Below are 19,502 nucleotides of genomic sequence, written 5' to 3'. Positions count from 1 at the left end.
GCAATGTCTTAATTGAAATTATGAAATAGGTATTGGTAATCTGATTTTTAGTGTATTGAATAGATTGATTCACCTGAGACAGACCTAGATAGTTTTTTATATTTATATTTATTTATTTGTTTATTTAGTGTTATTGGATAGTCAGATTGTTAGGAGAAACAGGGAGAAAGATTCTGTCCACTGGCTCACTCTTAAGTGGCTGCAACGGTGAGAGCCGAGCCAATCCAAAGCCAGGAGCCAGGAACCTCTTTCAGGTCTCCTGTGCAGGTGCAGGGTCCCAAGACTTTGGGTCATCCTTGACTGCTTTCCTACACCACATCCAGCAGGGAGCTGGATGGGAAGTGGAGCAGCTGGGACATGAACTGGTACCCAGTGGGATCCCAGCGAATGCAAGGCAATGATTTAGCCACCAGGCTATTGCACCTTGCCCAGAATTGTTACAAATTAGTTTGTATTCAGATAAATAGAAAAAATATCAGTGTGTTAGTTTAGTCCCCAAATGCATATAGTAGTAGCTGTGCTTTAGCCAGGCCAAAGCAGAAGGACAGGAACCCAGCCGCTTGGGAAATTACTGCTGCTTCACAGGGTGTGCGGTAATAGGAGCCAGAAATTCGAGGGTAGCCAGGATTTAAACCCAACACCCTGAAGTTGGACAGGTGTGTCCCAACATCTTAATACTACTCCAGTTTGAAAGAAGTACTGCTTCTTTCCCTAGTGGTTTTTCCCTCCTGTCTGCATAGCTTCCTCTTTGGAAGTCTGTATGCTAGAAATGCATTCCTTGTGTTTCTCTTACTTTTTTATTTCTGGGTGTTAGCAGGAAGATGGAGCCGAAAGTAGAGGCAGGACTTGTCCAGGTCTCCAGGGGCTGACAGGCATCCCAAACAATGCTGCCAAATGCCCGCCATCTGTCTTTAAAAACAAGACATTTTTTGTATGCGTTAAGTGATTTATAAAAATTGCTTATTTTGTTACAGAGATATCAAATGGAAATTATTATTGTTATTATTTTGCTTTTTATCTAAGATAATGATTTATTTTCAACTAATTGGTCTTTATTTTAAATCAATATAAAATCTTTTAGATTCCTACCATGTTATATCACGGAACCCAGCAGGAACGCCGAAAATTGGTAAGAAATATTCACAAACGGAACGGGACCCTGCAGATCCATCCGGTGGTCATCACGTCGTTTGAAATAGCAATGAGAGACCGAAATGCTCTGCAGGTATGGATGGTCTATTGATTTCATCAATTGCCTTTTTCTTAATTTATATCATTTTCTCACTTAGCAGTATCATAATCAGTTACATTGTACATACTGTCCCAGTATTTCCAGGCTTGAAGTAAAAAAAAAAAAAAAGGATTGGGGTAAAGGTTGTAAACTCTTAACAAAATTAATGCTCTTGGAATTTCACTTGCTGGTCCTAATTTTAAGTTTATTTTTTATTTTAATTATTTTAATTTAAGTTAAGTTCCATTTGTTTGAAAGGCAGAGTGACAGAGTTCGCTCCCTGGATGCCTGTAGTAGCTGGGGTTGGGCTAGGCCCAGGTGGAGACCCAGCAGCTGGGACTTGAACAGTGTGTTCCACTATGGGATGTCCAATGCAGTGACTTAAACTACTGCTTAATCATGCTTGCTCTCACCCTCCTATTTAGAATTAGGCATAAATAATCTGTGTGTAGATATGTTTCTGGTATGTACTTTAAATAAGTGGAATTTACCTATCCTTTTAGGCTTGTCTATTTATTTACTTATTTTATTGGGATGGCAGATACACAGAGAGGAGGACAGACAGAGAGGAAGGTCTTACTACACCCATTAATTTATTCCCCAAATGACTGCAGTGGCTGGAGCTGTCTTCTGAATCTCCCACATGGGTGCAGGGTCCCAAAGCTCTGGGTAGTCTTTGACTGCTTTCCCAGGCCACAAGCAGGGAGCTGGATGGGAACTGGGACTGCCGGGATTAGAACCAGTGACCATATGGGATCCCAGAACATGCAAGGCGAGGACTTTAGCCACTGGGCTACTGCTCTGGGCTTTTATTTGTGTCTTTAATCAATTATTTGAAAGACAGAAAGATAGAAACACTGCCAGGGAGATCTTCCATCTTTGGTTTATTCTTTAAATGGTGAAACAGCCAAGGACGGGCAGACCAAACTAGCAGCTTATGTCTTATGTGTGGATGGAAAAGACCTCAGTGGATAGAAAAGATCTCTGCTTCTGTGCCGCATACTCATTGCCCGGAAGCTGGAATGGGAAGCGGAGCTGGGAGGTACTTGGAAAGGGTTTCAAGTGTCCCATGTGGTAAATTCTATGAAATAAGGGAATATTTAAAAACAAGTTATTTTTAGACTGTTAAGGACTGTGGAGTTATATATTTCCTTACTTTGTTTTCTTGATCCTCTACTTATTCACACCCAAGTTACCATGCAAGTAGAATATTGTTCCTTTTTCCTTATTGTTTTCATGTTTTGTGTTTTGAACTTCATCCTTGCTGGTCAACTTGATTCACACGTAATTGATTTTGCTTTGTTTTTCCTAACCTGATTATGTAATAATCTGACAAGTACAGTCCCCTCACATCTTTCTTGCTTAACTGCAATGAAAGTAACTTAAAAAAGTAAAGTAATTATGGCTTCTATAGTCACAAAGAGTATTTGTCAAATTTTAGATGTGTTGGTAGAACTTTGGAACATGGTTTATAGAAATCCTAGTTTATCAAATTTATGAATATGTATGGAATTAAAGTGTATCAAAACCATATCTTTATTGTAAGTGCAATATAGGACAATCAGAAAAAGTAGTGTGCAGAAAGATGTAAGGGCACTTGTCTTAATATTAAATAACTACTGTTAACATATAGGAATTATCTCCGCATAGGATCGCACTGTACAAGTTACTCCAGATTGCCACTTGGGAAAACAACACAAAGACTGCTTTGAAATAGCTTATCTTGTTTTTGAGTTCCATTTGCTGGTGGCTAGAATGCTTCTACGTTTGCCATCACTGAGCCTGTTATAATTTTAAATGTCTTAATTAGGTTATATGGGATTCGAGTTCCAGAGTACCTATTTGTGAATGATAAAAATAAGAGATTCCGCTACCAGTTTGTGTTTTAGATTTTTTTTTTTTATCATTTCTGCTTGCTTTATTATTCTATTCTAATTATTATAAAGGGTGTTTTACATTTTTTTTCTGGCATTTTTCAATAGGTTTTTAGTGCTGAGACAGGCTTTCTAGTTTTTCGTATTTCTGGAAAAATAATTATTTTGATATAATTTTAAAGAGTTGATTTTTTCTATTTTGTTAAGAATATACTGTGTTGGGCCCGGCGCGGTGGCGCAAGTGGTTAAGGTCCTCACCTTGCACGCCCGGGATCCCATATGGGCGCCGGTTCTAATCCTGGCAGCCCCACTTCCCTTCCAGCTCCCTGCCTGTGGCCTGGGAAAGCAGTCGAGGACAGCCCAAAGCTTTGGGACCTGGCACCCGTGTGGGAGACCCGGAAGAGGCTCCTGGCCTCGGGTCGGCATAGCACCGGCCGTTGCGGCTCACTTGGGGAGTGAATCATCGGATGGAAGATCTTCCTCTCTGTCTCTCCTCTCTGTATATCCGCCTTTCCAATAAAAAAATAATAAAAATAAATCTTTAAAAAAAAAAAGAATATACTGTGTTGGCTGGTACAGTGTCATAGCACACTGATCCACTGAGCTTTGTCACCAGCATCCTGTATAAGTGCTGGTTGCTGGTTTGTGTCATGTCACAGCTGTTCCACCTCAATCCAGTTCCCTGCTTGTGGCCTCGGAAAGCAGCTGAGGGTGGCTGAGGTGTTTGGGATCCTGCACCCATGTGATGACTGGCTCCCAGTTGGCTCTCACTTGGCTCCCACCTTCAGCTCAGCTAAGCATAGGCTGCTGTGGCCATTTGGGGAGTGAACCCATAAAGGGAATATCTGTCTCTCCTCTCTGTGCACCTGCCTCTCAAAAAATAAATAAATCTTAGGGGGAAAAAAAGAATAAAACCTCTGGGCTGGACATTGTGTCATTTGGGATACCCACATCCCGTATTGGAGTGCTAGTTAGAATTCCTGCTACTCTTCTTCTGTACCAGCTTTCTTTTTTTTAAGGATTTATTTTTATTGCAAAGTCAGATATATAAAGAGGTAGAGACAGAGAGGAAGATCTTCTATCCGATGATTCACTCCCCAGGTGAGCGCAACGGCTGATGCTGTGCTGATCTGAAGCTGGGATCCAGGAACTTCCTCCAGGTCTCCCACACAGGTGCAGGGTCCCAAAGCTTTGGGCCATCCTCGACTGCTTTCCCAGGCCACAGGCAGGGTGCTGATGGGAAGTGGAGCTGCCGAGATTAGAAAAAAGGTGTCGATATGGGATCTGGGTACATTCATGGTGAGGACTTTAGCTGCTAGGCCACGCCGCCGGGCCCTGTACCAGCATTCTGATGTGTTCTGGGAGAGAGCAGGCGATGGCCCAAGTGTTGGACCTTACGAACCCATATGGGAGATCTGGGTGTGTTGGATTGTCTTTGTTCTAGCTCAAGTTGGATGTTGTAGGCATTTGGGATGTGATCCAGTGGATGGGAGCTCATGCTCTGATTGTACTGTTCTGCCTTTAAGGAAAATGAAAATAATTTGTTTGAAAGGATAAGAAGTCTAATGCTGTTTAATATTTTCTAGCATGTTACTAATAAAGCTTTCAGTTATTTAGAAATTTAGTCTGTAACATTGATATCAAAATTTGGCTGGAGTAAAAATTGAGCATATCATTCAAGTAACTAACTTGCATGATAGCGCTTGAGTTAAATTTTCAGCTCTAGCACCTGACTTAAGCTTCCCACCAGTGCAGACTTAGAAGGCATTGCTGATGGATGGATCAAGTGATTGGTTTCTTGCTACCCCTGTGGGAGATGTGGTTTAAGGAACGTTATGAACTGCTTTGACTTTAAGACATGAGAGCAGATGGGCTTTACGTATTAGTTCATGACTTGCTGAGGTCTGTTCTAGGAACATAAAAATTAAAACTAATTTAAGGAATCAGTTACTCCTTTAGTACTCAAAGGGAAACAATTATCTCAATAATGATATTGGATAAGAGTCAACATTTATATTTGTAGATTTGCTTTTCAGTAAAATTGTGAGATCAGCTTTTAAAATTTTTCCCTTGATTCATTTTCTAGCATTGCTATTGGAAATACTTAATAGTAGATGAAGGACACAGAATTAAGAATATGAACTGCCGGCTAATAAGGGAGTTAAAACGGTTCAATGCTGATAATAAGCTTCTTTTGACTGGTACACCATTGCAAAACAATTTATCAGAACTTTGGTCATTGCTAAATTTTTTGTTGCCAGATGTATTTGATGACTTAAAAAGGTAGGTGAGCCAGTTATGTGACTTTTCTATATTTGCTAAACCTCAAAAACTGTATCTTATTAGAATGAATTCCTTTTCTCTAGGTAATCAATACATTTTTAAATGTCAAATTCTTTGTAATATTTTTTTTCCCAAAAGTTCATGGAAAAGTAGAATTAAAAGATGTTCTTTCTTTGGTTAAAAGAATTTTGGAACATATAGATAGATTTTTTTATTTGTAATATCCATTTGGCATGAGCTCTGAAGATCCCACATACATGTGTACATCTTCTTGTGTGAGAGAAGACAAATAAGAGTATTTAAAACATTTGGATTTATTAAAAGTGAAACTTGTAAATTTTACTTTAACATGTTTTTATCTTAAGACTTTTAAAAACATCTTTGTAAAATACTTTCAGTTGGGTTAAAAAATTTTTGGTAAATAGTTGGAGGGAATAAAGCATAATTAGTTCACACTAGAACCAAAGCACAAAGTCTTCCAGTAGTCTCCTCAGGATGAAAGAAGCAATGCTTCTGTAGGTAGCATGGAGATACAACAAAACCCAGTCTAAAGAATGTATCCATGTTTATTTTGACATCATTGGAGGAGGAAAGCTGAATGAATCTGAGAAAATAACTTTTAATTTTTTCTTTTGCAAATTTCCCATTCTGGGTAGCAAGTACTGGTTTAAGCCCCAGGCTTTCTTATTTCAATTCTGGACACTAAATTAAAGCTCAAGATTTCTAAGTCTTATGGAAAACCTAGTGAATTGAGATTCAGGCTGATAATGTGCATTTTAAGCTTGTTTCAAGTGACTGAGGTTTATCTACTGCATAAGTGTTACTATGCATGTTTTATAAGTGGATTTACTGTCTGGTAGTATTACTTAGAATATATTATGTGTATCTGCAGCCTAAAACCAGATTACTCACTTTAATGGACTTTTATATTGCAGAGAACTAAGGTTTAGTAGGTCATAAACTAAGGTTTATGCTTGTGGAGATGAACCACAGTAAATGTTCAGGAATATATTTTCACTTATAAAATTGTTGAAATATAATAAGATTGTGTGCTTTTATCTTTCAGTTTATACTGTTGTAAAGTTATTAATATAAATAGAAAAATATCTAACATCACAAATAACAATTATTTTATCTTTGTATTTTAAATGTGGTCTTTGTAATTAAAGTTGAATCTGAAGATTTGATATGACAGTATTGATACTTTCCAATAAAGGGAGACTAATATGAAATTACAGAGTATATTCTGTTAATATAATTGAATGTGTGGAATATTGACTTGTACCTTTTTTTTCTTCTAGCTTTGAGTCTTGGTTTGACATCACCAGTCTGTCTGAAACTGCTGAAGATATTATTGCTAAAGAAAGGGAACAGAACGTACTGCATATGCTGCACCAGGTTTTGACCACTTTCTTACTCTGCTTGCTGTGGGAACATAGAGTCAGAAGGGAGCCCTAGACAGCCTGGCCAGCCACTGTTAGAGGCTTAGAAAATCAGGGCTTTCCTCAGATTTAAATGACATGTTTTCTTCACTCCCAGAATACTTATCCAATTTTGCCTTCCTCATATATGCTCATCTTATTCCCTATGGTTACCAACCAGAAGTGAAATGTGGTGTTATGCGACAGTTTTTTTTTTTTTTTCTGTAAAACTTTCTATTTTACTTGCATAAGTGGTTTCTATTCCATTGTTGCTGCTCCCTGTAATTTCTAGCCCTGCCCCTCACCTGTCTTCTGACATAATCTTAAAGGTCTCCAGATATTTTGGGCTTGAATAGCTTTTGAGTTGTATTTTGATGATTTCATTCAATGTTTACCATTTTTCTGATCTTAAAGTTTATTTGTGCCTATGAGAAAAATATAAAATAGGGCCCGACGGCGTAACCTAGTGGCTAAAGTCCTCACCTTGAATGTACCCAGATCACATATGGGTGCAGCTTCTAATCCCAGCGGCTCTGCTTCCCATCCAGCTCCCTGCTTGTGGCCTGGGAAAGTGGTGAAGGACAGCCCAAAACCTTGGGACCCTGCACCCAGGTGGGAGACCTGGAGAAAGTTCCTGGCTCCTGGCTTCGGATCGGCATAGCCCCGGCTGTTGCGGTCACTTGGGAAGTGAATCATCGGATGGAAAATCTTCCTGTTTGTCTCTCCTCCTCTCTGTATATCTGACTTTGTAATAAAAATAATTAAATCTAAAAATATATATGTAAAATAGTAGAGAGATGAAAAGTAAAAATAAAACCTCATCTGTTTTGATTCAGTACGTACTCCCTGGCTGTATATGCTCAATGATTAAGTTGTAATTAATGCCCTGACAGATTCTATTCTATCTTTGTAATCATGTACCATGAGCTTTATTTATATTTTTTAAGGGAGCGAGTAGATGCAATGTCTCCTCCGTGTGTGTATGTGTGCGTATGTTTGGGGATGTCTCTGTTTCTCTGTCTTTCTGCCTTTCAAACAAATAAAAACTAAAGAAAATAAATAAACATTGTTCCCTAAAATAGTTTTAAAAATAAGAATATTTTTTCTAAGCACATATGTTCAGTTTTTAGTAGATAGTTGGTGTCCCATTGTGTTGTCCCTCTATAATTAACTGTCTCTTTCTTTTGGAAAAAAAAATCCTCTCATAGGCAAGGTGCTGGTATCTATTCACCATTACATCTTTGCTTATTTCTGTTTTTTTTTTTAAGAAAAAAACCTGCAGAAAAAAAGCATACTGTGAAGTATTATTGACCTAGGCAAATTGTTCTAGAAGGGAGTGATAGAAATTCACAGGAATTGTGATATTTACTTCTCAATATGAATGCTAATCGTGAGAGTTAGAAGTTCTTGAAAATGTGTTCCCATTGGAGTTGAGGAGGTTCCGATTATTCATGTGTTGCTCATCTGTTGATCATTTGTAGTTCTTTATGAGTTGAAAGTTTGTTTCTTAAAGGTTTGTGTAACGATAAAGTTTTTTTTCCCCTTCGGTTTTCTAGGTAAAGTTTGGTATTTGCAGACAATAAATGCATGAATCTGAAGTTTACAGACTTCATTGTACCAATAATTGTCATGGCAGCTTTTCAGTGTTGAGAGAAAAAGACTTACTAAGGAAGAGATGTGTTTTGGCATGACATCATCATCATGTAGTATAGCTAAGAAAGTACTGTGGAAAACTCTCACTGTGACATTGAAATAAATCACTGCAAAGATATTGTTAAAATGTTTGAATGAGAAGTAAATGGTGAAATGCTGTGGATAAATGTAATGCATTTATCATGTGCTTTTTTGACCTAGGAAAATGTCAAGATGATGATACTGTAATATCATTTTACACTTGATAATTATTTACGTAGGAACTAATGAGAAAAAGTAAAGGAGTAAGAAAAAATACTGTCTGGAGAAGTAGAGCTGCTTAACATTTATACTTGTTCATTTTAGATTCTGACACCTTTCTTACTGAGAAGGCTGAAATCTGATGTTGCTCTTGAAGTTCCTCCTAAACGAGAAGTAGTTGTTTATGCACCACTTTCAAAGAAACAAGAGATCTTCTACACGGCCATTGTGAACCGCACCATTGCAAAAATGTTTGGGTCCATTGAGGTACAGTGTGGGATTGAAAGACATTGAAAATGAATTTTGGGGTATAGATTTTCATGCTTGATTTCAGTCTTTGAAAGCTCTTCACACATTTTCAGTATTTGTAGTTTAATTTCTGATTAGAGTATAAGGTATAAAATGAGTTACAAAAGTTATTTGCTGGTGTCTGTGTATGTACTTTAGAAAGTTTGTGGGAGAATGAGTTAACACATAAGTATTTGATGGTGCTAAAATTTTTATGTTGTTTGCATTTAAAAAAAATTTTATTGTAAAGTCAGATATACAATGACAGGAGGAAAGAAAGATCTTCTGTCATTGATTCAATCCCCAAGTGGCTGCAATGGCTGGAGCTGAGCTGAGCTGATCCGAAGCCTTCCTGGTCTCCCACATGGGTGCATGGCTGCAAGGTTTTGGGCTGTCCTTCACTGCTTTCCCAGGTCACAAGCAGGGAGCTGGATGGGAAGCGGATCCTCCAGGATTAGAACTGGCATCCATATGGGATCCCGGTGCATTCAAGGTGTGACTAGCCACCACGCTGCCGTGCTTGGCCCTGTATTGCTTGCACTTGTAATGCTTGCTAAAAATATAGATTGTAGTCTTAACTAATCCAGGTTAACCCTAATCACACTGATTGGTTATGGATTTTTTTGTTAAAAGATTTTTTTATTTTTATTGGAAAGGCATATTTACAGAGAGAAGGAGAGAATGATCTTCCTCTCTGGTCACTCCCTGAATGGCTGCAACAGCCTAAACTGAGCTGATCCAAAGCCAGGAGCCAGGTGCTCCCATGTAGGTGCAGGGGCCCAAGGAGTTGAGCCATCCTTTGTTGCCTTCCCAGGCCACAAGAAGGGAGCTCGATAGAAATGGAGCAGCTGGGAGTAGAACTGGTGCCCATATGGGATGCTGGTGCTGGCATGTGAAGGATTAGCTGTTAAACCGTTGTGCCAGGCTTGAGTATGTATTTTTAACCAGCACATAGTCATTTGAGATGGACTGTACTAAGGTGTTTATACAATTAAGCATATCTTCTGTGGGATGGCATTGATAACTACTATGGTTACTAGAATGTAAGTTCAAAATGGTTTTATTCCTCCTTAATTTTTCTCTACTGAAATAGTTATCTTGAGATTGCTAATTTGTGTGACAGCAAATTTAATGCAGCATTTTGCTTTGGGTACAGGTTATGGGTGTCTGATATTTTGTCTTTGAGAATTGCTTAACCTTTAAATCTTAAAAAATTTTATTCACTATGATATTGACTAAAGAATATAGCTTTTAATCAGATAGTCTTTATTTTGTTGTCTTTTAGAAAGAAACAGTTGAGCTAAGTCCTACTGGACGACCAAAACGGCGAACTAGAAAATCAATAAATTACAGCAAGATAGATGATTTCCCTAATGAATTGGAAAAATTGATCAGTCAAATTCAGCCAGAGGTGGAACGAGAAAGGTGTGATTTTAAAAATAAGTTTAATGGATGGGGGAGGAAAGGAAGGGAACTGTATTATGAAAGAGAAAAAAATAAGTTTAAGTTTTCTTTAGACTCTGTGTTTTTATTTTATATTTCTCATTTTCATGCATTGTGTGTTTTTGATAGAACTGTTGTGCAAATGAGTGTCCCACTGGAATCTGAGGTTAATTTGAAGTTACAGAATATAATGATGTTACTTCGTAAATGTTGTAATCATCCATATTTGATTGAGTACCCTATAGATCCTGTTACACAAGAATTTAAGGTGAGTACCATTTAGTAATTGATTGTTTTCTGTGATTTTTATATTAGAAGAAAATGTAATTTTATTTGGCTTGATTATTTTTTAAATGCTAATGCTGTTTGCCATGGAAAAATTACAATCCTTGTAGTAAACTCAGACTTTTCCTCCAAATGTAGCGGATCTTTATGCATACATATATATTTAAGATTTTACTAATTTATTTGAAAGGCAACGTTATGGGCAGAGAGAGAGAGAACAGTCTGCCATAGAGAACAGTCTGCCATTTGCTGGTTCACTCACCAGATGTCCCTGTGACTAAGGCTGACTCATCTTGCATATGGGTGGCCGGGGCCCAAGAACTGCGTCTTTCCCTGCTTCCCTGGTTGCCCTAACCAGAGTGTGGATAGGAAGCTGCTAGGCCTCTTAACTAGCATCAAAATGGGATGCTGGCATTGCAGGTGGTTCTGTACCTGCTCTCATAGCTCTGGCCGCTAAAGAACCCTAAGGGAGTTAAAGTGATGCTTATTGTCTGAGCAAGGTAATCAGTGTTTTGTATGAATAGCTAAGAATTCATTGACACTATGTAAGGTAGTTGATTTAACTTGTTATTTTAGAGATAGTTGTCCTTGGTGCCATGTTCTTTTTCATTAATGTTCACCTTGCCACAATCTGCTTGGCTGCTCTGTTCATTGCTTCTGTAGCCACAGGAGAGTACTGAGTTGTGGGTTTTCAGATTGAGTGAGTGAAATTTCCTTCCTTTTTTTTTTTTTAAGTTTATTTATTTATTTTTATTGGAAAGTCATATAGAGAGGAAGAGAGACAGATCTTCCATCTGCTGGTTCACTCTACAGGTTGCCACAATGGCCAGAGCTGAGCCAATCTGAAGCCAGGAGCCTGGAGCTTCTTCCAGGTCTCCCAAATGGATGCAGGGTTCAAAGGCTGTTTTCCCAGGACACAAGCGGGAAGCTGGATGGGAAGTGGGGCTGCCAGGATGCAAGCCAATGCCCATACGGGATCCTAGTGTGTGCAAGATGAGGACTTTAGCCACTAGGCTACTATCCCGGGGCCAAAGTTTCCTTTCTTTAGCAGTTGATAGAAAAATGGCATAGTAATAATATTAAATCGCTTGATAAAAACCGTAGTTGACCTTCATTTCTTACTAGTTTACAGTAGGATTTCTTATTGCTGGCAATATGACATTTTGACTTATTGAACTTCTTAAGGTAATGTCTTTTTGCTGTAGAACATTTGGCAGCAACTGTGGCTGTATGCCCCATATAAAGTCTAGCCACTGCCGAGAGAGCAAGGTCGACCTGTCTGAGAACTGCTGCTTTATGTTCTTTGAGTAAGGAGGAAGATAAAGCTTTACTACACAAATGAAAGTGCTTCCTTGATGAGATAATTTCACTAGAAGAAGAAAAATTCCTGCAGTCTCAATTCTTGGTTTATGAGTAACAGTGTTTTAATTTTTATATACCCTTTGTTGGAAGCTTGCATCATTAAGAGCATCTTAATATATACAGTCTGATATTGCTGTTCTCTTGTGAAGTCTCTTTAAATATTGCATAGATCACAGGTTCTAGAATGTGTCTTTGCTTGAGAAATAGCTATTTCTTAATTGAGAAGGTTGAGTTAAGAAAGCAAGTTTTAAGAAATTGTGACTTATCACTGGAAATTTGAGCTATTAAGATGAATTTAACTCAAAGCAAATAAATGATTAGTAAGTGTCATGATGCATTTCTCTTCTTTTGGGTAATTTTTCAGATTGACGAAGAATTAGTAACAAATTCTGGGAAATTCTTAATTTTGGATCGAATGCTGCCAGAGCTGAAAAAAAGAAGTCACAAGGTGTTGTTTTTGATTGTAATCTTTAAAAAGTGCTTGGTTTATTTTTTATTAGTATATATAACAAAATGTGTTTAAATTTTCAGGTGCTGCTTTTTTCACAAATGACAAGGATGTTGGACATTTTGATGGATTACTGCCAGCTTAGAGATTTCAACTTTAGCAGACTTGATGGATCCATGTCTTACTCAGAGAGAGAGAAAAATGTAAGACTACAACTCAAAACTTTCTTGATTTTTGAAGTAATGTTCAAAATAATGATTATTAGAAATGATTGATAATCCCAGGGCAGAGTCAAAATAGATATTATAGTGTACTGTAAGAAAGTCCTCATGTTTGGTTCCTACATCAGTGTATACATATCTTCTGGTACAGCCTTATATATCATACCCTACTTAGCCAATACTATGGAAATATTAGAATAAGAAAAATTTTTCCTTGTGACCTATTGCCTTTCCTTCCCAACATTTTTATTGTGAAAATTTCAAATATACATAGTGAAAAATTGAGAAATTTTTACAATAAAAAATGTAAATCTTAAAAATATACCATTAACTTAAAAATTTTTTTTTTTGTTTGAAACAGTGACAAAGAATGAGAGAGATGTCTTTCATCTGTTTGTTGACTTCCTAAATGGCCACAACAGCCAGTTTTGGGCCACGTGGAAGCCAGGACCCTGAAGCTCCATCCATGTAGTTCTCACATGTGAATGACAGGTTCCAAACACTTCTAGAACCTTACCAGGCACGTTAGGTGGAAGCTGGGATGGAAATGTTGCAGCTGGGTCTCCAATATGTAATGCTAGTGTCTAAAGCAGTAGATTAACTCACTGCTTCATAATCCTGGGCCCCCTGCTGTTAACATTTGATTGTACCTCTTTGATTAAATAACTTGTTACAGCATCAGGCAATTGCTCTATCCAGTCAACATTCCATCCTCTGTTATTTTTGCATTTCAAAATAAGTTGTAGGTAAATGACTGTATCTTCTAATGCATTTAAAATATTTTATCCTTTGAGAGTGAGATTTAACTATCCTGAATAAGTGTCTATTTGTTGAATTTTGACATCTAAGTATGTCCCAAACACCTGTTGAGATATAAAACTTTGCCTTTAACTTAGAAAGCTTTCTGTGTTCCCTTCTAATTAATTTACCCATTGTACTTACCTTATCTCCTAGACAACCAGTAGGAATTTTCTTTCTACTATTTTTTTACATTTAAATTCCTATGTTTTATGTTTTTTAAAATTCAAAGCTCAGTAAAAAATAGATGTTTATCAGCATCATTAAACATTTTCTTAGCTAACAAAATTCTTTTTTTTTTTTTAAAGATTTATTTATTTATTGGAAAGTCAGATATACAGAGACAGGAGGAGAGACAGAGAGGAAGATCTTCCGTCCAATGATTCACTCCCCAAGTGAGCGCAACGGCTGATGCTATGCCGATCCAAAGCCAGGAGCCAGGAACTTCTTCTGGGTCTCCCACATGAGTGCAGGGTCCCAAGGCCTTGGACCGTCCTCAACTGCTTTGCTAGGCCACAGGCAGGGAGCTGGATGGGAAGTGGAGCTGCTGGGATTAGAACTGGCGCCCATATGGGATCCCAGCACATTCAAGGCGAGGACTTTAGCTGCCAGGCCCAGCTAACAAAATTCTTTCACAGCCTTGGATGATTAGTTTGACCTCCCTGGGATAAACCTTTAGTTAACAGCAGTTTTCCCCTTGTATGACTGGTAAATTTCCTAATTCGCTATGTTTTTTTTCTTTTTGATTTTAGATGCACAGCTTCAACACAGACCCAGATGTATTTATCTTCTTAGTGAGTACAAGAGCTGGTGGCTTGGGCATTAATTTGACTGCAGCAGATACAGTTATAATTTATGATAGTGATTGGGTAAGTTAGAAGTGCTGTCAATATGCTTATTATGCCTTCATTTTTTCTTTTTTTTGATTTTTCATTGTCATTACTTTTTCATGATACAATTCCATAGGTACAGGGATTACCCCCTCCAACGCTGCATTCCCTCCCATTGTTTTTCCCTATATTACTACGTTAGTACATGCTCCCATTTTTAATTTAAAAACTTTTTACTGGTACAGGTTGCGGTTTCTTTTATCACTTGAAATGTGTCTTTACAATTAAGGATCATTCCTTAAATCAGGTTTATTACATATAAAAATTTGAGATGTTTCTTTTGGAATGTTATTTTTTTAAAATGACTGTCAAAATGTGCCAAGAATGAGATTGAAGCCACTCTGAAAGTCTAAGTTGATCTCAGGCAGTATTTTAAAGTTTCTGATCAGATCATGTAAGTTGACTTTGCTCGTACTATGAGGCTAACAAAATATTTCTTTTTAACTTTCAAGAATCCTCAGTCTGATCTTCAAGCCCAGGACAGATGTCATAGAATTGGTCAGACAAAACCAGTTGTTGTATATCGCCTTGTTACAGCAAATACCATTGATCAAAAAATTGTGGAAAGGGCAGCTGCTAAAAGAAAATTGGAAAAGTTGATCATCCATAAAAGTAAGTGATTATTGTAAAAGTAGATTCACAGAGAGAACGAGACGAATCTTTCCATCTGCTGGTTCACTGTGCAAACGGCTGGAGCTGAACCGAGCTGGGTTGACTGAAGCAGGGAGCCAGGATCTTGTGGGTCTCCCATGTGGGTGAAGGATCCCAGGGCCCTGGGCCATTCTCTGCTGCTTTCCCAGGCCATAAACAGGGAACTGGATGGGAAGTGGAGTACGCGGGATGTGAACCAGTGCCCATAGAAGATCCTGGTGCTTGGATATAGAGGACTAGCCAGTTGAGCCATCATGTCAGGCCCAGAAGTATGATTAGGTTAGTCATACTTTTCCTTCAGTTGTTCATTGTGTACTGCAAGGTGCAGCTTAATATGAAAAGATTTATATAAGCAGTTGAAAACGTGTAGCTGCTGAGAGCCTTAAACTAAGTTTGTGATTATGGAAATGAAAAGACAGCTAGTGTGTGTTCAGATGAGGAACAAAGGGACAGAGGTAGAATGATGTTGATGGTATGTTTAAGATGACATCAAACTCTATTGGGAATTTGGCATTATGTTAGCGTCCAGTCTTGATACTTGGCCTGATTAAATTTTAAGAAAGCTTCCAACCCTCCTGTAAATTGTTTTAGGGTATATCAGTAGTATTGCAGGAATATTATAAAAATTTATTTACAGGTTGAGTTTCTGATTGTTGGGCTGATTTTGCAGTATGGGCACAGAGTTGAGGCCTGGCTGGTCTGCTTCTGAAACCACTCTCTCAAAGAGCTGTGGAAGCAGTTGGGGCTTTGCTCACTTGCTTGGCCCCTTGTGCAGATAGAAGACCCAGAAGCAGATCCTGCTTCCCAGTTTCAGACCAGCTCAGCTCTGACCTTTGTGGACATTTTGGGAGTGAACCAACAGATATAATATCTCTCTCCTTTCCCTTGTAACTATGTGTTTCAAATCAAAAAACTTAAAAATATATATTCTTAAGAAGTTCTTTTCTTCATTCATTAATGGCTTGGTGGCTGTCTTGAGCCCAGAGTTTATCTTCTCAGTCTCCCACCTTGGTGCAGGGCCCGAGCACTGGGGACATGTTCCACGGCTTTCCCAGGCACGTTAGCAGGGAGCTGGATTAGAAGAGGAGCAGCCAGGACTTGAGCTGTCACCTACCTGGGATGCTGGCATCATAGGTGGGATCCTAACTGAGTACGCCATGATCCTGGCCCCAGCACTGTTCTCATTTTTGTCACATGGATTCTGAGATTTTTTTCTTTAACTATTCAGTTGTGAGTGCTTTTTATATACAACCGCTTTTGCTCATCTTTATAGTCACTTTTCTGTTAATGAACATTTGGATTGTCTTCAGATTGTGGTTATTTTTAATAAACCCTGAGGACATAATTCATTTGTTTGTTCTTTATTTAGGATGCAGGGTGTATGTATATTAAACCGTTTCCTCAGTGAACCTCTAATTTTACATTTCCACCGGCAAAATCAATTTTAGTTGTTTCTCCTAATGTTTGGAGTCTTTTTTTATTGTAAACCACTGATTCTAATGTACAGTTACAATTTTAAAACAAATTCTAATATTTTTAAATTTTGTTTTAGATCATTTCAAAGGTGGTCAGTCTGGATTAAATCAATCTAAGAATTTCTTAGATCCTAAGGAATTGATGGAGTTATTAAAATCTAGAGATTATGAAAGGTAAGCTTTCTTAATTTTAGAAAAAGATATAGTGTATGTTTTTGATTTATTCATATAGACTTGAGCATTTTGTTTTCTATAGGGAAGTAAAAGGATCAAGAGAAAAAGTCATTAGCGATAAAGATCTTGAGTTGCTATTGGATCGAAGCGATCTTATCGGTAAGTATCTTGTACTTGCTTTTGAATAGAAACCGAAGCGTGCACAGACAGGATAGTTGAGTGAATGAGAACCTGTGCAGCTCACTCGCCTGTACAGTTCACAGCATGCAGCCAGTTTTCTTCATTGCTGTTTCTCTTGTATTGCATTGTTAAAGTCAGATTTCAGATTCATCACGATGGCTTGCCCCTAAGTACTATTATACACCTTTACTGAGCAGAACATGTTTTAAGCATATACAGTGCCAATATTTACATTGAAGAGAAGTGGCTCTAATTCCTTAATTCCAACTATTTAATCTCTGTTCTGATTTTCTGTATTGTCAATGTTCAAGTGTCACTGATTTAAAGGCGTCTCTTTTTGTGTTTTCATCGCATTGATTTGTTGGTAAAACTGAATTATTTGTCTAGAAAGTAGCCTGTCTTCTTGAATTTGTCTAATTCATTCTTTTTACTGAACTCTGAAATATTTTGCATATTTTTTTGTCTACTGGTCAGTAGCTCTTCTGTCAGTAGTTCCTCTTGCTTAATCAGATTGGTGTTGATGTCTTCATCAAGAATACCAGTACTTTGTTCCAGTTCACACCCAGCTAGAGGCACAACATGCCATATATGTATTAAAAACCTAAATATTAACAGCAAACTTACTTAAGAGGAAGATATAATTATCAGTTTAGAGATTATAAAAAGATTTGTAAATAAGATAGTATTCAAACATTATGAAACAACTGATATTAATGTTGATGACCCATACAAAAGACAACTAATTCATTAGGAGTTCACAGATAGTATTTGCAGCATGGACAAGAGGCAGCAAGGAAAACGGAGATTTTCGGGCAATGTTGGATGTGTGTTGCAGCTCAGTGAGTTAGGCTACTGCTTGGGACCCCTGAATAGAGAGCATGACAGTCCTACCTCAGCTTCAGTATCAGCTTCCTGAGAACAAGCTTGGAGGCAGCAGACAATGGTGGTTGTGGTCATGTGGGAGTGGACTGCTACAAACTCTGTCACTCTGCTTTTCAAATAAGTAAGTGTTAAGAAAGGAAGGGGAAAGCCTCAATTTAATATTACAAGAAAGAATGTGAAAGAAACAAAAACAGTGCCAGGACAGGCATTTGGCCTGGCAGTTAAGGAACCACTTTTGATGAGCACTGCGTATTGAGGCTCCTGGGTTTGAGTCTCGTCTCCACTCATCCCAGCTTCCTTCTAATTTGTAGCCAACAGGCACCAGGTGTGCCGCTGGCACATTTTGTCCCTGCCACACATGTTGAGGGCCAAGGTTGAATTTCTGCCTTGGCTATTGTAGGCATTTGGGTAATGAGTCAATGGCTTGAATCTCTTTAAATGACTTTCAAGTAGATGAACATAACCAAATGCTTTCAAAAAATTTTCCAAATAAATCAGCAGAGATTTAATTCCATAGTTGGAGTGTTGACTGCACCTTCATAATGATTTGAAATGTAAGTTTAGGTAAATTTTTTTCATAATCTCTTGCTTTCTAAAGTGTGATTGGGTTTATTAAAAAAAATCTCTTAAAAATGAAGTTCTAATTGGTATTGTGCTTATTGGGGTATATCTTGTGTGTCTAAAATTCAAACAGGAGATTTTGATTAGCCAAGTGATTTATAATGTTTAAGAGTTTCTCTTAAACATCTTATTTTGTACAACAGATTTCTAATGTTTTTTTTCTCTGTGGTTTTAAATATATATTTTTTAAAGCAACTGTTTTGATGTTTTTCTTTTAGATCAAATGAATACGTCAGGATCAATTAAAGAAAAGATGGGGATATTCAAGATACTAGAAAATTCTGACGATTCCAGTTCTGAATGTCTGTTTTAGATTGGAAGTAAAGAATGGATTCAACAGATTTTGCTTCTATTCAGTGATTTACTTCTGTTTGCTTTGAAATCCAAATTGTTCACTTTCCTTTCTTTGATTATACCTGCTTATATAATGTAATCAATGAGTGCCCATCACATTCTTCAGAGAGTGGTAGTTTTCTGAGCCTTGTTAAGAACAAAAAGATTTATATAAAGTTTTGATTTTTGTTCATTTTTGAGCCTGTGTAGTAAGTTGGGTGCAGGCTGATGTGTGCTTAAACTACTGCCAGGTTTATACAGTCTTCCTGTGGAAGTTTAGTAAATGCCTTTTTTCCCCTTTTAGCAGTATATTCCTTGGAGTTTTGGTACTTCAGTTATGGAGTAGGTTTTCTTGGAAGGGCTGATAGAGATCATGCCTTCTGTTTAAGAAATTGTTTGATTTTAGAGTTCCTAAGATAACCAAATAAATATTCATTGTAACCTGATCTCATGAAATTGCTTTGTGAGGAAAGTAATACCTTACGTGAAATAATAGCCGAAGACTTGACTGACATTGAAATTCAGCATTATTCTGCTGTCTTAGTTTTATTCACTAGTGGTATGTGTCATATAGAAACTTCAACTAGAAATTGGGGCAGGGCAGGCCCTGTAGAAACAAGAACAAACCATGGTGGTATCTCAGTAAGAGACCAGAAATTGGAAGTGATGTGTAGAATAAGGGAAAAAAAAACCCAAGAAAAACAAACAAACCAGCCAAAGGAGAGAGGGAACAAAAACAGAAGGAAAAC

The 19,502-nt window shown here is 37.7% G+C and overlaps 1 protein-coding gene across 3 annotated transcripts in view; it reads left to right on the top strand.

Moving 5' to 3' along the window:
- Positions 1–19,194, top strand: part of HELLS (helicase, lymphoid specific) — a 36,706-nt gene extending 17,512 nt beyond the window's left edge. The window contains exons 10-22 of one of the 3 annotated variants that reach the window (XM_040992429.1): positions 1,082–1,129; positions 5,192–5,388; positions 6,690–6,786; positions 8,808–8,969; positions 10,276–10,415; positions 10,563–10,701; positions 12,445–12,528; positions 12,612–12,731; positions 14,300–14,416; positions 14,890–15,049; positions 16,641–16,737; positions 16,820–16,896; positions 18,639–19,194. In XM_040992429.1, coding sequence (XP_040848363.1) covers positions 1,082–1,129; positions 5,192–5,388; positions 6,690–6,786; positions 8,808–8,969; positions 10,276–10,415; positions 10,563–10,701; positions 12,445–12,528; positions 12,612–12,731; positions 14,300–14,416; positions 14,890–15,049; positions 16,641–16,737; positions 16,820–16,896; positions 18,639–18,733 — 1,533 coding nt within the window. In that variant the 3' untranslated portion in view covers positions 18,734–19,194. Of the gene's footprint in view, positions 1–1,081; positions 1,226–5,191; positions 5,389–6,689; positions 6,787–8,807; positions 8,970–10,275; positions 10,416–10,562; positions 10,702–12,444; positions 12,529–12,611; positions 12,732–14,299; positions 14,417–14,889; positions 15,050–16,640; positions 16,738–16,819; positions 16,897–18,638 lie in introns of all 3 variants that reach the window. The other 2 variants (XM_040992428.1, XM_040992430.1) reach the window with 2 other exon arrangements.
- The last annotated feature ends 308 nt before the right edge of the window (positions 19,195–19,502 follow it).

Source organism: Ochotona curzoniae, unplaced genomic scaffold (genome assembly GCF_017591425.1).
Source record: "Ochotona curzoniae isolate NIBS_2020 unplaced genomic scaffold, NIBS_Ocur_1.0 contig_66, whole genome shotgun sequence".
NCBI lineage: Eukaryota > Metazoa > Chordata > Mammalia > Lagomorpha > Ochotonidae > Ochotona > Ochotona curzoniae.
Note: the sequence above shows the minus strand (reverse complement) of the source record. Positions and strands in the feature narration are given on the sequence as shown.